This window comes from Vespa mandarinia, chromosome 4 (genome assembly GCF_050613455.1).
Source record: "Vespa mandarinia isolate Hongniang chromosome 4, ASM5061345v1, whole genome shotgun sequence".
NCBI lineage: Eukaryota > Metazoa > Arthropoda > Insecta > Hymenoptera > Vespidae > Vespa > Vespa mandarinia.
Genome location: NC_140813.1, coordinates 730,001 through 746,436, shown reverse-complemented (window position 1 = coordinate 746,436; position 16,436 = coordinate 730,001). Strand labels below are relative to the sequence as shown.

Sequence of the window (16,436 nt, the reverse complement as noted above, 5' to 3'; positions counted from 1 at the left end):
TAAAAGGTACATGTTTATATAAATAATATTTTTTAATTGTATAATATGTTTATTTAAATGACTGTTTCTTCATACTAGAGCTATTTAAAGTATTTTAAACTTTTTATAGAATTACATCATTACCATTTCTGTTGAGATTGTACTTTGAACCACATTGAATGATATTATATAAACTTTCATTATAGAAATTCTTTCTTAGTAATTTTTTTATTTGATAAGTAATTATATAATGTTATTAAATGTACAAAAAGATTGAAAATTTTAATAGATAATAAATTATAATTATAATAATAAATAATAAATAAAATTTAATAGATAATAAAATTTTCAATTTTATTATCTATTCATCATAGAGAGCAGACTGTTTCTTGATTTGTTACTTATATAATATGAAAAAATAAGTATATAGTAAACTAAAATTAATTTTTGATAAATATACTTTGTTATAAATATATAAATAAATAACACGTAGATATAATTATTTTTTTCTAATAAAATATTTCAGAAATATATTCATATTTTTGCATAGAATTTATCTAAATGATATTTATCATATTTAGGATTATTTAAAATAATATATTTCCAATGTAAAATTTCCCATAATAATACTATTAAGCTAAAGAAATAACCAATGGTAAGAGCGACAAGAGCACCATAAAGCTTGTGGAGATTCACCAATGCTTTCTCTGATACTTTCTCTTGTTGTCTTTCAGTAAGTCGCAATGGATAAATAACATCGCTTAACCATTTATTTACTAGTCCAACTTCTATCGTACGTCTAATCTAGTGAAACAAGACATATAGGTTATATATTATATAATCTATATTGAATAGGTATTAAATAATATAAGATAATTGTTAAACTTTTCATTACCCATAAATCGACACATGGCTTTAATGGAGAATTTTTGTCCATTCCAAGAGCAATTGGCATATTTATAATACAATCTTTCATAATATGTAAATTATGTTTTACATCAGATGTTTTGTTATTTTGTGTATTATTTTCTTGTTGCTCTTTCTCCAGTACATATTTTGTAATATGAGCGAACCTCAAGGAAAATTCATTTTCATAGTAACCAAAAGATCCATTTGCTACTTTTTCTATAGATTCTTTTTCATTTTTTATCAATTGAAATTTATTACCAATTTCCTGACTATCAGAGTCTAAAGATTGTAGGAAAAATTCTTTACTTTCTTCGCTCCATCCACCAACAGAAATAGAACTTTTAGCTAATTGATTCAGCGTATCAATAGTGATTCTACATTTGAAACATATTGAAAATACATCAAATTCAATTAAATTGTTATTACTGATAATGATCGTTAATAGATTTTAATTCTTACGTAGCCACAGGATTAGCAAGGCTGGCTGTCATACTGGCACGATAAATTACAACGACTAAAATACTGTAAATCCACCACCATCCAATGAGTACTCTTAAAGCCCAAGGATTTGGCAGACGAGGTAATGATACCAGAAGTAGCATACTATATGTATATAGCATACTATTCTGTGCTTCTGTAAACAAATATAAGCCTTTTTTTGCTTGTTTAATTCTTAATTCTTTTATTTTGTCGGACTCATTAATGTTGATTAATTTTCGTTTAACATCCTTGTAAATAATTATGTGTTTCTGATAAGATAATGAAAAAAGATGGAAAATTCCTCCTGCTAATAAAAGAGTGAAAAGAACTGCGATCCAAGTGTAGAGCCTAAATGTCGATGAAATGATTTATATTTATCTTTTTATTGATAAATTTCGTATATTTGTTAAATTATTTTCTTATTAATGATCGTACTTGAAAGGAAGAATTAAAAGTTTCCATGAATTATCTGTCAAAGATTCTGGTGTTAAGAAAGTAAGACATTCTGTATTATAAGGGATAGATAGTTCAAAGAATTTTAAAAGATAGGAGGTATAATAGAGATCTCCAATATAGAATGTAGCTTTCCTTGCTAATGCTTCTCCTATAAGACCAGTATATGTTTCATTTTTTTCTAATGCTCCCCACCGGTCATTCTCTATATTGTAAGGCATATAGTAATGTGCCTTAAAGTTCATAAATTGAGAAATAACACGAATTAACTGCAAAGATAAGAAAATATATAAAAAAAAATCTATATAAAAAATACATAATATTGTTGACACACTTCTTATACAAACTTCAAATTCAACACCTAAACCTTTTGCGCTATAACTTGGACCACCTTTATAAAAATTTTGTGATTCTTTTGTTACACCTGGTATGTGTTCAAAAACTGAAACTCTTTAAGAATAAATAAGTGCAACAAATGCAAAATCAATTTATGAGAAAAATTTAAATAATTCATCATCTATATTTTTAATAATTAAAGTTTCAAACCTTAATGTTTTTCCTTTAAGATCTGAGATCTTTTGTACAAAGTGATTTTTGCCATAACGAAATTTCCCATCGTACCATGTATCTAAATACTTTGTTACTACAAACTTTTGTTTTTGATTTGGAAAGTATACAGTCTCTAAATTAATTATTGGTCGAGCAGATGTATCACCTGAACGATACTTATACGGTTTATATCGACGTACAAATACAACATTGATTATTCTGTTCCAAATATAATTCAAATCAGACGTAAGAATTCGATAATCATGTAATAATAAAAAGAAGCCATGAGTATTGATTAATTCTTTTCTGTAAAAAATGTGTATTCTCATTATATCTTACAAAATTATTTATACATCATTTTTATATGGTGTACATGAGTGATAATAAAAAAAATCTTTATCTTATCACCTTTCTACGTATTGTAAAAATTCAGAAACTAAAAAGCCATTAGCAACAAGTATAATATATCCATTGCATCTAGCTGTTTTACTGTGAGCAAGAATTTTTTGGATACGCTGTCTTGCTGGAGAAAATTCTTCATTATCGTGCAATAAGATCTACATAAAAAAAAAATGTTATGAATTTTTTAATTTCATATTGTAAATATTATAAATGAAAGTAGATAAAAGATGTAAGAGTAAAAAAAGATAGTAAAAAATATAAATATTGATATAATTTGATAATTTCATATTGCATGCTAAGCGTGAATTTGAAAAAAAAAAAGAAAAGAAAAAGAAAAAAAGACAGAAACATTTTATGTACTTACGTTATATTTAAAAATGTCGAAAATTTTCTTATTGTTATTTATTAATCCATGATAAGTACGGTCCGTTACAAAAACGGTACATGTACTACGATTCGTAATTTCTTCTATCAATCGATCGATCACAGGTTTTAAATTGCGCGCACTTTTTTTGCATTGATCAATTTGTAGATCTCTAATAATCGTTTAAAATAATATATTTTTTGTTATATATAATTTCATTTAAAAAAAATTATATACTTATAATAATATTTATATCACCTTTTTTTATATCCGAAAGTAAAATAAGTAAAAAAAAAAATAATGAGTATAAATCGGAATATCATCGCGCGCGTTATTTATTTTTCTGCTCATTCTATCATCTTTGCTCTTCTTTAGTATTTTACTCTTTCCATCAACTTTACCCTATTCAAATTATATCGATTCTTTAAATCAATGAATAATTAAATATCCAATTTGTCTTGTAATAGAAAATGTATTGGATTACATAAATATTAAAAAAGTGCAAAAGAAATTTAATGAAATTTAAATCATTATATATATATATTATAAATATATTCAATATTTATTGCATTTTTTTCTAAATAATTCTTAATTGAATTTAATTTATATTTATTCTATATAAATTATTCAACGTTGTTTAATCGATGACATTCGAAGTATCTATAATCAAAATTATCTTATCTTATAAATTGAAATAATGATATTCAAATTATATGCAATGACTCGTCATTATATTTCTTTAAGTTCATATAATTAAGGTTAATCTAATCTTTTTATATTCACATTTCATCGAATAATCGAACGATAACATATAGGTAAAAAATTTTGTATTAAGTGACGATTATACATCTATAAGTTATATTTAAGTTATCTTGTATATATAAATTAGTAAAAATTATTGTAAAGATAAATATAATTATTAGTGAATCTATTTGTATAAAGTTTATAATAACATTTAAATTATTAGATTTACAATATGATATAAAACATAAATAAAATTTTTAATTTGAATTGTTTGTTACAGATTAAAAATATTTATAATATACAATGCAAGTATCAAAGTTAAAGAATTTGATAAATGATTTACCCAAAGGCCCTTTGGATAAGTATAGAATACGTGCTAGGTTTGATTGGAAATTATTGAAGCTAAATTTAGAAGGAGAAGAAGGTATCAAATTTCAGGTAAATATAACAACAGAATATTTAATCTTATTGGGAAAAGTTAATTGAAAAAAATAATATATTTGTAGAACAAAATATGGTCATTTATTAAGGACAATCCACTATTTAAAGTAAATTATACTTCATCATCATTGGACGAAAGTCGTAGAATTTGTACAGCTCGAATTCGTGCTCTTCTAGAGAATCAAATTCATGTAAGTATATTTATTTATAACAATTAAACAAATATTTCTTCATTAATAATGTATTTAATATATTATGATGTATTACATTGAAATATCAACATTATAGCCAATTGAATATAAAGGTTGGATAAATATACTTTTTCAATATGATTCGTCGATCCCAATCAAAATAAGTATCATGCATGGAATGGTTCCAAGTACTATTTTCTCTTTAGGTACAGAACGTCATATGGATATTCTGTACAAATTCTTAAATCAGGAAGTATGTATAAAAATAAAAAAAATATTATAGTTGCGTAAGAAATTTTAATAAGTATTAATTCAGTATTTAGGTGTCTTTGCTTTAACCGAAATATCTCATGGAACAAATGTTAAAGGTATGAGAACTACTGCAACATATGATGTGAATAGACAAACCTTCTGTTTACATTCACCAGATTTTGAAGCTGCAAAATGCTGGGTTGGTGGTTTAGGTATATATAGATATATTTAAATATTATGGTGTATTGTAATTAATTAAAATGTTAAACTTTTAATAATTATAGGAAAGACTGCTACACATGCCATTCTTTTTGCACAATTGATTACGCCAGATGGAATAAATCATGGTCTTCATTCTTTTATTGTACCTATACGAGATCTTGATACCCATTTACCGTTGCCCGGTGTAACTGTTGGAGATTTAGGCGAAAAAATTTCACTTAATGGGGTGGACAATGGTTTTGTAATATTTAATAATTATCATATTCCACGTATATACTTATTAAATCGAACAGCCGATGTTACTGAAGATGGACAATACGTAACATCCTTTAAAGATAAAAATAAAAGATTTGGTATTTACATATATTTCTATAATTGTATGATTTGTTTCTATATAGAAAATTTATTACCATTTACATTATTTCTAGGTGCATCATTTGGCGCATTATCAATAGGACGTTTTAATATTACATGGATATGTTCGACTTATCTTAATCTTGCACTGGTCATAGCATTACGATATTGCGCGGTTAGAAAACAATTTGGTCCATCGGAAAATGAAGAGTGGCCTGTAATAGAGTATCAAACACAGGTATATTATTTATATAAATATAAATATGTATAATTATTACGATTAAGATAAAGTAATGGAAATCATTATATGTTAATTATTAATTTTATATTGTATATTCCAGCAAGCTAGATTATTTCCACATTTAGCATCTGCATATGCAATAAAGATATTTTCGCAAAAATATGTCGAAGCTATATCTAATTTTCAAATGAAGCTAATTGATAAAGAAAATGACAATAACATTGAAAAAGGTATTGAGTTCCATGCATTATCTTCAGCTGCAAAACCATTGTGTTCATGGATTGCACGAGATGCTATTCAAGATTGTAGAGAGTCATGTGGTGGTCATGGATATTTAAAGAGTGCGTAAATATAAAATTATGAAGAAAAGCAATAATGTTAATAGTAATAGTAATAATGATAATATCCTAACTTTTTCTATAGTGTCACGTTTAGGAGATATTCGAGCTGATCATGACGCAAATTGTACTTACGAAGGTGAAAATAATATACTTATTCAACAAACAAGTAACTGGTTGTTGAATCAATGGTCTTGTCTGTTAAATGGGAAAACTATTTCCTCTCCACTTGGAACAATAGATTTTTTAGCAGATAGTAAATATATTCTAAAACAAAAATTTAATTGCACCACAGTCGAAAAAACGATAAGTCTTGAAAGTATGAAAATAATTATATATACATTTTTTATTATATATATATATATATATATATATATATATATATATATATATATATATAATATTATTGATTTTGAAATTTTATATATCTATCACGTTACCTACGTCTAATTCCTGTTCTAATGAAATTTACTTCTTTTATTTCAGATTTATTATTTTCATTTCAATGGTTATTATGTTATTATTTAAAAAAAACTTATAAACATGTACAAGATCTTAAAGAAAACGGATATACTGATTTTATGATACGAAACGATTCACAATTATTTTTTGCACGAACATTATCTCTTGTATATGGAGAAGTATGAAATTATTTTATTTATGTTTTATTATACCCAAAATTCGAATCTAATTATTTTGAATATTATTTCCATAGTATGTTTTACTTAAAACTTTCATCGATTGTATAAAAGAACCTATTTGGAGAACAGAAGAATATGAGGTACTTAAAAAGTTGTGTTCTTTGTTTGGATCAACGACTTTGGAGAAGAGATTGGTAGATCTGTATGCTGGTGGTTATGCATCAGTCGATAGTAATATAGACGATAAATTGCGACAAGGTATTATAACATTGTGCAAAGATTTATTGGAAGATGCTGTAGCTTTAGTAGATGTATTAGCACCGCCTGATTATATTGTTAATTCTCCACTAGGAATGGCCGATGGGAATGTACGTTTATGATCAATCATTTCATGTAATTTACTTAGTAAAAATGGTTCTAATTTGTTAATTTTAAATGTATTAACAGGTATATAAACATATCCAGGAGAAGATTTTCGAAAATAAGGAAAATTTAGAACGTCCTACATGGTGGAAAGAAATATTACCATCTAGATTATGATATAAAATATCTTTTATATAATTGGTTTCATTTGCTTATATTTTAAATATCCCAAATATATATCTTTACATGTTTTAAGAAGACTCTTTTAATATAAATATATAACTTCTAAATAATTTTACACGAATTATAATTTATATCCTTATTATCCTTAACATATTTTCTATACACAAAATATCCTTTATATATATATGTATAAAAATGAGTATATATAAGAACTTTGAAAATGATAATGCCTATTTCTTAGGGCATTTATCATGTTATTCTTTATATAATGACTTCATGATTAAAAAATGATCTTATATGAGTAAAATAATTTTACCATGGATGTTTATCTTAGATTCAAGAATCTATGCTCTATATCAGTTTTATAATTCAGTATGAATCCTGGGTACAGAAAGTGAACTATCCGCTTCAGAAAACCATTGATTATATACTTTTATAGGATCAATCATCCAGAATTTATGAAAGGATACAGGTTCTTGCGATGCCAGATAAGCAGTAGCATAATCTGCAGGACGAGCCTATATTATATAAATATGTAATTTATTAATAAGGAAATATTTCTCAAATGTTAATATAAATAAATATTCCTAAAGACTATAGATACCTGGTGAAACAAAGAAGAATGAGTAAGTTCTATATTCAGTCTGCGTAGACATATGCCAAAGAGAAACATATCGTCTGGTGTATTTGACGATGGACACTTGCAAACATCTGAATCAATCATTTGATAAACAAGAGGTGCAGATAGAGCAATACCGGCACCACCAGTTAAATAATCATATCCAAATGAACTATCCCATACTCGATAACCATAACGCTCGCCGATAGCAATTTGATTTTTAGGATAGTAACACGTTAATAAACGCATTAATCGTGCCACGCTGTTTTTTATTCAATAGCAAAAATTGTATAATATGAATGATTATATAATATATATGTAGATTACATATGATTGTGACATACCTGAAAATAGTATCGTCATCGCATATAATCAACCAATCAAGATTTTTACTTTTCAATATATTAGCGACTTCTTTTAAAATATCATAAGTTTTGGCACAGTGTCCTTTAGTAGTATTTGTCACAATATATGCCTCAGGTAAGTTTTTATCTACACCAGAAAATGTTGTTTATTCTATACCTATGATTAAAATAATAAACATTATTTTATTGAAATAAAGAACAAATAAAATTTTACCTGCCTGATCACTGAAATATCCAATATTTAAAGCATATTTTGCCCATGTCTTTTTGATAATCGGGATTCTTTCTGCATGATACTTGGCACAAGTTTTTATTGCAAAATATGCATTTTGCAAAGAAATTGTTGTATCCTAAAATCATAATTACATCAAAATATATCTAATTTATTTTTATCAACATAATTTTCTAACTTACACATGGATGAAAGAATCTAGGATAAGTTGCACAATCAGAGGTAGAAACAACACATAGCTGAGGAACATGAGTTAATTTTACAGGCTTTTTGCTTTTTAAAATAAAACCTCCTAATTCGTAAGAAGCATCGATAGAAAAATCATTGCTGAGATTAAATTCAAGTGAAATTTCCTCCGCTATTCTGTAATAATATTAATAAAATTGTGTATTTTTATATAATAATAATTGTACTTTTTGATTATTAAAGAAAGAGATAAAAAAAAAAAAATGGTAAAATAAGAAAGACCTATTTAAGAGTTTCGATGTCATTGCGAATCCAGTAGCAATATGGGGATATTTAAATTTTTTTTTATGCTCTGCGAAATGATGAATTATAGTAGGTTCAACGTCATACAATGCGTGACCAATCCATAATTCCTGGAAGATGAACGTTAGGCCATGTAATAATTAATTTCTACAACTAAAAAAATAATATTCACCTGACTAGAATTAAATTGAGAAAATACATTTAACAATTTATTCAATTTTACGACTGTATTTTCTAAGCAAAAGAAATACCACTTTGCGTTTGAATAATTATCTGATAAATATGTAAATAATGGTATGACTATCCAGGACCCTTTAACATTTAATTGATGAGTTAAGACAATTTTTGGTACTTCCTAAAAAAAATATATATATATACCTATTACTTCAAACATCTCATGTATTTTATAAAAATACTTACTACTTCCATAATGCTTGCTTGTTCCTCTATACTCCGTTGTAAAATATCAGCATGTGCAGCATGATAACCTTCTTTTTGACTTAAAATTATAACTACTAATTCTTTCGTATCTGAAAAGATATATTTATTATAATTTATATTACAATTATTATATAGATAAAAATTTACCTAAGGCAGTTATATACATGGATGAAAGAATTATTTCAGAGAGAAGAATCAAATGGATTAACATTATGCCAGGTAAGAAATAAATCTTGTTAAAGGATATTTTTCTTTGTAGATTAATTACTATGATAAGTAATACAATTATTTATATAATTAAACTTTAATTTATACGACACTACGAAGAGATTTTTTCATATAATTATTTTGATGATGATAACTTTGAATTGTTTACTCGTGTCGACTCTACTGCCCTCTGTAGAAAAAAAAAAAAACTCGAAGCTCTGAAACCAAATTAACCAATCGTAAGCTTTAAATTGCATACAAAATTTATAAGACCTTTCAAATGTAAACAAAGACTATTCTTAATAATCTGATAAGATTCAACGAGAAATAGACAACAATGATTTTTTTCTTCTTCAGTTTTATTTATGTAACGATATATAATGTCTACTTATAGCGAAAAGAAGGGATAACATACACGTGCTAATAAAATTTTTACGATTAAAAACTTTATTTTGGTTTGCTTTGTAATTGGGAAAAATATATATAATGTTGTGTACCTGTAGGAACTTTGGGCTATACATTGTCTGGGACCATCATTGTCGGGTAACATGCTAGTGAGAGAAAAAAAAAAAAGAAGAAGAAGAAAACAAAAAGAAAAAAAGAAACAGAAGGAAAAAAAGAAAAGAAAAGAAAGAAAACAACTTAAAACATTTCAATACGTTTTCGACGTAGTTACAAAACAACGGCTTAAATCTATACTAAAGCTAAAGATCTATTAAATCTAAATTTTATATGGTAACAAATCTGGTATAAAATACAATGTCTGTGATACGCGCATACGTATATTTTAGAACGAATAAAAGATATGATCGAGAAAAAAAATTTGTTTCTATGCATTCAAGTTTAAAATGCAATTGTCTTCTTACAATGTAAATCTGTAGGACTTAAAAAAAAAAAAAATACGAGAGAAAAAAGAAAAAAAAAAAAAGAGAAAGAAAAGTGTAAAGAAAGCAATAAGATTATAAAAACATATCCGATTATAATCCATACATTGAACTGTACCAACATGTAAAGCCGCCCACGTTAAACGAATTTGACACATGGCACACGATTAATTGATTTTTAAAGTTCGAGCTTGAACGATCTCTTGGTAACTTGTATAAAATTATATACAGTATCATAAGCTACATTTTTGTGCTCTCTCTTAAATCCGTTTATAAACAAATATATTTTTCTGTTTCTCATTAGGATTTCTTGAAACTGTTGAAAACTTTGGACTAGCGTTAACAGTAAATTGGTATAAATTAAAAAAAAAAAAAAAACCTACAAGTTCGAATGGACCGAAGAATTAATCGTCCGTACCAATGAAATATATTTTAACGGTTATTAAGGAGAATCGATTTCATAAAAAGTACTTTAAGCGGATACGTAACATTACAGATAGATCGTTCCGTTGAATGCGAGTAAGTTTTTTTAGTGATACATTGTTAAATGCTTGAGGTTTCGATCGAGCAGTAGTGTTTTATATTTACTTAAAAAATCGCGACTTTCGTAATCCCAATATCAAATAAAGGCAATGCAACGGTTACAGTAAAGCAATGACCTTTACATTTCGATCTTTTTTTTTTTTTTTTTTTTTTTTTTTACTTCTAAACACGTTTAAGACTTTTCTCTATGCTACATTCATAACTTGTAGCGTGACACAGGAAATTTTGGCAATCATTCCGTCTTGAAATTAAAGTTATAGTTCAATTTTTACAGATTAAACATACTTAAACACTCTTAAAAATATACAATGTTCTTATAACACTTTTTTCATATCTTGCTCGTTAAGAATCAAGCTCGTGACATTCGTTTCTTGACTAGATTCATTCTTAGTTGTGCAGGTCGTTTCACCTGTCTATTCAAGAAGTATTTAAATACTCGAATGAAATATTTAATACTTCAATTTTAGCCAGAACACACTTCGGAGTGTTCGTCCCATGCCGCGACCTGTAAAAAGTATTGCGAATGAATTAGTTTCGGCTTGATTAAAAAAAAATGTACTCCTCGCATTATTCGCAGAATTTGTTTAGAGAGAAAAAAAAATTATATATATATCTCCACATACTTGACATTCGCGACTGCAATACCACTGATTACCACAGCCAGCGCACACGAACTGTGCAGCACGTTCATGGCAACCTTGACAACGTGGTGGACTATCTCTATCGTCTCTGGTATCCCTTCCACCCGAGGAAATTCGAGTTTCTCTATCCTCTATAACTGCAGCTTCTTCTTCCACATCCTCCTGTTAAAATGATTTCATTACTACTTAGATCAGTATTAAAATATTGATAGAAAGAAATTACATAGAGAAATTCGTTTCTTTACCACGTGAATTAAATTATTAGAATGAGATTGCACCGCCGTATTGACAACTGGCGTAATGGTTATTTCTGTTCTTGCCTGTAATTTGTATTCCTCGATTATTTATTCATCCTTGCTTGCTTGCTTGCTTTCTATAATTTATTACGATATAGTATGTTCAGTGATATTACCAACCTTGGAAGAAGATAGGAGATCGCTGATAGAAACCGGATTAGAGCCTTGATACGCTTGTAAAAGGTGTTGGGTTGCAGTACTTTGCTGTGGTATAGATGTGACGGTAGGAGTGCTCCTTTCCCTTTCAGGAGCTGTGAGTAACCTGGCTAAAGTGGGTGAAAAGGTGGTTGGTCTAGGAGATTGCGATTTAGTGAGAATTCCATGAAGTAATGAACCAGTCGATTGAGTTTGCGTAGTTTGTGGGGTCGCTGATGGCGCTACAGGATGCAAAGTTACATCTGGATAATTCTGGGGCGTTTTCACTGGTTCCCCTAAAGAATGTTATTCATTCACAAATTTAGGAAATATTTTTTTTTGCATGGTTTATGTATTTTCAATAACAATGACATATATATATATATATATATATATGCTTTATTCGTTTTTTACTTACCTTGTTGTTGGCTTAACTTTGCAAATTGAACGAGCACGTCTTTGAAGCTCATGGAATTGTTAGGGTCAGCGGCATTCGGATTGCTTTTACAAGAATCCGTACTGGATGGTCGCGAGTCTACGTTGTGCCCTGTTTCGACCATAGCTCCACCCGCGCCCAAACCGACGTTTACTGAATTCCTCATTCTCCGGCCCCTGATAGAAGTGCCACGTATAGATACAACACGATACACATATATCATAGATAAGATCTTACATCAGACGCTACTATTAATCAACGATGAGAACATCTGTTTTCAATGAATTTATGTAAATATGAAATTACCGTCGTGGTACCATTTCTGGATGTCTAAGCCTGTAGTCAGCGATGATAGATCTAACATCAACGATCGTACCTTGACGACCTTCTCCAATTTGTCTATTTTCAGGACTCATTGCCTCTGTTTGTTTTCGACCGTTCTCACCAGTTTGCTTAGGTGGTGTCACTTGTCTATGTGATGATGCCTTTGAACTCTTTTCTTTTTTATAAGTTGGTAAATCTTGAGAAGTTTCTTCGGGAACGTCTTCTTTCGAATCGAAGGAACATTTTTCTTTAGGCACGGGCGTCGTGCTGTCACTGCTTTCCCATTCAGGTCCCAGAGACAAACTCGCTGGTGGTAAGGTTTCTCCCATCTGTCTATTTCCTTCCATAAATCCTAAAACCTGTCTCCTCCTTTCAACTCTCAGGTACGCCTCTTCTTTGAGCTTTCTCATACTCAAGATTTCATTCCATTCCATTTCTTTGGCACGGGCTAGCTCGTCAAGGGCCTAAAAAAGGGAAATCGTACAATATCGACGATAATTATATCCCCGACAAAATGACTTTCTCGTTAATTTCATAAAACGAATATATTATAATAAATAAATAAATACCTGAACTTCGGCGCGTAGTTGATCAGCTCTTACGGCGAGTTCATCGGCGTTAAGTTTTTCACAGCCAACGACAAACGATATATATTGTTCTCGTTGCTCAAGGCAGAACTTTTTCGGTGCGGAATTCCCATTAGAGGATAACTGTCCGTCCGTTGATTTACGTTTTCTGCCACTTTCAGCTACCTCGGGTTTTAGAGAACGCATAGGCGCGCGTTCCTTTTGTTGCGAACCATCGGACGAGGATAAAGATTTTCCCGCCGTTTCTAAATCCGTGTCGCATAAAGGTTCCTTCTTTATCGACGACGATCGAAGACGATCCGCGGTCGTCGTTGATGCTGCTGCGGTTTCTTCCGGAAGTGCTGCACCATTTTGTTGATTTTGAGGGACTTTTGGTGACGTTCTAGACGAATCCTCCTCTCTCGTCTTCTCCGCAGCATCCACCTTCTTCCCGTTTCCACCGGAACCTTCCATCGCGTGCATCTTGTTCAAACTGTAACAACAATTGGATGAAGCGCTTTAAAAAGATTTTATGAAAGATCATATTTCTCAGGAAATTCCTGTTTTTTTCTTTTTTTCTTTTTTTTTTTAGATAGGCCATTTCAACACATTTAACAATTTTTCAAACTGACATGTATTTAATGAACACGTCGATCGTAGAATACAATTGCGAAAATATTACGACGTTTATTTAGACTCGCACAAGTTCACAATCTTATCGGTAATTATGTCCAAAATTTATAATACTCTTTCTTTAGAAAAGAATCGTAAAATTGTAAGAGTACTCTCGTTATATTAAAATTTTCTCCTTTCATTTCAAGGTTAATTTAATGTTAATTCATTCTTATACTCGTGTATATTACACACGAAAGAGATTTTTAAATATATTTCTCTTTGATGGTTTCTTTTAAGATATAAATATGTAATTCATTGTTTTTAATATATATCCGAGACAATGTATTCACAATTGAATAGGGGAAACAGATGAACGAGACCGATTTGTTGAAGAGGAAGAGACGACAAAATCGTTTTACATACGAACGAAAAAAAAAAAAAGAAAAAAAAAGAAAAAAAAAGAAAAAAAAAAAAGAAAAAAAAAAAAAAAAGAAAAAGAAAAAGTAGTCATTTAACTTAGTTGAAGGAGCAACGACTTTGCACATCATTACTCGAGCGTGCAAGAGTAAAGCGCCGCATTTGATAGCGGACGAAAAGGCAACGTGTGGCGAGAGGGCTGAGTGGGTGAGGTAGGAGAGGGCCAAGGAGGAGTGGGAGTTGGGTGGTAGGAGAAGAAGGGATATCGTTGAGCGACCGAGTGAGAAAGAAATAGTAGGAGGGAGAGAGACGAGTTCGTTGCACTCACTTGCGTTCACTGCACTTTATAGACGCGGATATAGGTTTCGCGGTACCAATTCTGAAAAGGCGTGCGATTCTCCTTCTGCATTGCTTGTCCCGAAGCTAATTCGATCCTTCCCAGTCTTATAATCTTTTTTCCCTCCTTTTCATTCTTTCAAATGATCGTTTAAACGAAATCTTATAAATATTTATTAATATTTCTATTTCATATCGTGTATATACATATATATATAATTTTTTTTTTCTTTAATTTTAATTATCGATTTTAAGATCAGCGATTTTAAGATTTATTTATGCAAACGTAATTCAAAGATTATATGTTAGATATTCGAAAATTTTTTTTCTACTATGTATAATATAACGTTGTATAATCATATTTTGTAATGTGCATCATTTTTTAATCAATAATAATGGCGATATTTAAAGAGACACGCGCTGACCTAGTGTCGTCATCATCCTTATTATTCTTTTTTTCAAAGGCAGGTAACAGGTGGTTAGCGTGTAACAGTCGAATCACTTTCACGCTCGTTGTTAATCCATATGCATGGAACACAATTGTAAAACTATTTTGATTTAACCGATGCTTATAAAAATTTCATAATATTTATATAAATAAAGTACCAGTTATAATAATTAAAAGATAATTAGGCATATCCTACTTGGACTTTATAATTTCAACGATGTAATAAGTTTTTTATTTAACAAATAATTAACGTCACTCCAATCGGACATTTATGGCCTTTTTTTTTTTATCATAATAACTAGACCCATTCATTTTACCTTTTCGTGTACGTTAAAAGGTAAGCCATCAAGGGGAACAGCAGATCAAGATGTTAATATTTCTCTCGTGCGCACATTTAATTTCCGCAAAGAAAACGATCGAGCAATGTTATAAATTATTTGCACTTTCGCGATTAAATCGGAACGACGCAACAGCAGCTACGGTGGCGATATAACAGTGCTTGCGAGGTAACGATAGCGAAAGTGCTGGAGAAAGCGAAAGCAATGCGCCGGATTGATGCCAAACTATTTCGATCTATGCGCATAGACATTAATTACTTTGTTATTTGATTATTACTATTATTATTATTATTTTTGTTTTTTTTTGTAACAAGGAATTTATTCGAATGATTTAGAAGAAATCGAATCGAATTATATTTGACGAATATTATACTTCTTTTATTAGTGCAAATTCAATAACGACTGACATTCCAATGTAAAAAAAAAAGAAAAAAAGAAAAAAAAAAAAATAAAAATAAAGAGAAAAAACTATGAAGAATATCTGGAGCAGTGGACGATAGTTTCATCAGTGGTCGTACCTTCACAAGTCGTTGCTTTTCCCACGCATTAGATGGAAGGAGATGGTTGAGAGGATTAAGATCGATCGAGTGAGTAGCCGAGGCCACGCAAGCGAAGACACGATACTGCAAAAGGATTAAGAACACGCGAAATGCTTTTTCTATTTCCCCGTGAAATGATTGTATTTAAGAATAAGGATGACACTCCGCGATATATAGCTCTTCCCGTCTTTCTCAATAAACATTCAAGGCGGGAAATTTAAAAACTTCACGACGAAATACGATGTTAGATGTATGAAGAAACTTTATGAAGTCAATGCTTCCAGTTGTTCCAATTTGTTACCACCACCACCACCACTATTACCATCGTCATCATCATCACTTTAAAATAGAAAAGACAAGCGATAGATAGTTAAACACAGTTAAACTATTTCTCACCGTACACTATGATCAAACACTAGTATCGAACTAAGATCGATAATCTCGATGTAGATCAAAACG

At 29.4% G+C, this 16,436-nt stretch overlaps 4 protein-coding genes and 1 long non-coding RNA gene across 12 annotated transcripts in view; 2 read left to right on the top strand and 3 right to left on the bottom strand.

The window, feature by feature from the left end:
* Positions 1-513: 513 nt before the first annotated feature.
* Ir68a (Ionotropic receptor 68a) lies at positions 514-3,533 on the bottom strand. Its single transcript, XM_085656591.1, has 9 exons — positions 3,395-3,533; positions 3,137-3,308; positions 2,779-2,927; positions 2,368-2,676; positions 2,169-2,271; positions 1,804-2,090; positions 1,348-1,716; positions 875-1,262; positions 514-783 (listed from the first exon to the last, which is right to left on the bottom strand). Exons 1-9 carry the CDS (start codon positions 3,457-3,459, stop codon positions 514-516), a joined length of 2,112 nt encoding a protein of 703 aa, XP_085512717.1. The 5' UTR covers positions 3,460-3,533.
* On the top strand, positions 1,349-7,189 carry LOC118447125 (peroxisomal acyl-coenzyme A oxidase 3). Of its 2 annotated transcripts, none has more exons than XM_035878649.2 (12): positions 1,349-1,468; positions 4,161-4,318; positions 4,387-4,512; positions 4,610-4,765; positions 4,829-4,976; positions 5,049-5,339; positions 5,415-5,578; positions 5,682-5,922; positions 6,005-6,238; positions 6,406-6,560; positions 6,635-6,928; positions 7,008-7,189. In XM_035878649.2, the coding sequence occupies exons 2-12, from the start codon at positions 4,184-4,186 to the stop codon at positions 7,098-7,100; spliced, it is 2,037 nt and encodes a 678-aa protein (XP_035734542.2). In that variant the 5' UTR covers positions 1,349-1,468; positions 4,161-4,183; the 3' UTR covers positions 7,101-7,189. The 2 variants fall into 2 exon arrangements, with proteins under 2 accessions (XP_035734542.2, XP_035734547.2); XM_035878654.2 differs by lacking the exon at positions 1,349-1,468 and adding an exon at positions 3,854-3,951.
* Positions 5,414-9,664, bottom strand: LOC118447232 (beta-1,3-glucosyltransferase). 3 transcript variants are annotated; one of them, XR_014982043.1, is made up of 11 exons: positions 9,400-9,664; positions 9,232-9,341; positions 8,984-9,166; positions 8,791-8,921; positions 8,505-8,685; positions 8,305-8,440; positions 8,070-8,217; positions 7,711-7,987; positions 7,423-7,624; positions 6,055-6,186; positions 5,414-5,555 (listed from the first exon to the last, which is right to left on the bottom strand). XR_014982043.1 is itself a non-coding variant. In XM_085656399.1 (10 exons), the coding sequence occupies exons 1-9, from the start codon at positions 9,461-9,463 to the stop codon at positions 7,469-7,471; spliced, it is 1,386 nt and encodes a 461-aa protein (XP_085512525.1). In that variant the 5' UTR covers positions 9,464-9,664; the 3' UTR covers positions 5,418-5,555; positions 7,423-7,468. The 3 variants fall into 3 exon arrangements, 2 of the variants coding, with proteins under 2 accessions (XP_085512525.1, XP_085512524.1); XM_085656399.1 differs by lacking the exon at positions 6,055-6,186 and having other exon boundaries at positions 5,418-5,555; XM_085656398.1 differs by lacking the exon at positions 5,414-5,555 and having other exon boundaries at positions 6,043-6,186.
* Positions 9,665-9,783: 119 nt separating this feature from the next.
* LOC118447151 (uncharacterized) lies at positions 9,784-10,721 on the top strand. The gene is made up of 2 exons (XR_004839797.2): positions 9,784-10,549; positions 10,648-10,721. It is a non-coding gene; the product is annotated as an uncharacterized LOC118447151 (long non-coding RNA).
* Positions 10,513-16,436, bottom strand: part of LOC118447122 (uncharacterized) — a 27,199-nt gene continuing 21,275 nt past the window's right edge. For 4 of the 5 annotated variants that reach the window (XM_035878641.2, XM_085656396.1, XM_035878643.2 and 1 more), the window contains 7 exons: positions 13,288-13,777; positions 12,701-13,182; positions 12,377-12,570; positions 11,944-12,254; positions 11,773-11,847; positions 11,510-11,689; positions 10,513-11,391 (listed from right to left, as the gene is read on the bottom strand). In XM_035878641.2, coding sequence (XP_035734534.1) covers positions 11,350-11,391; positions 11,510-11,689; positions 11,773-11,847; positions 11,944-12,254; positions 12,377-12,570; positions 12,701-13,182; positions 13,288-13,777 — 1,774 coding nt within the window. In that variant the 3' untranslated portion in view covers positions 10,513-11,349. Of the gene's footprint in view, positions 11,392-11,509; positions 11,690-11,772; positions 11,848-11,943; positions 12,255-12,376; positions 12,571-12,700; positions 13,183-13,287; positions 13,802-16,436 lie in introns of all 5 variants that reach the window. The other variant, XM_035878640.2, reaches the window with a different exon arrangement.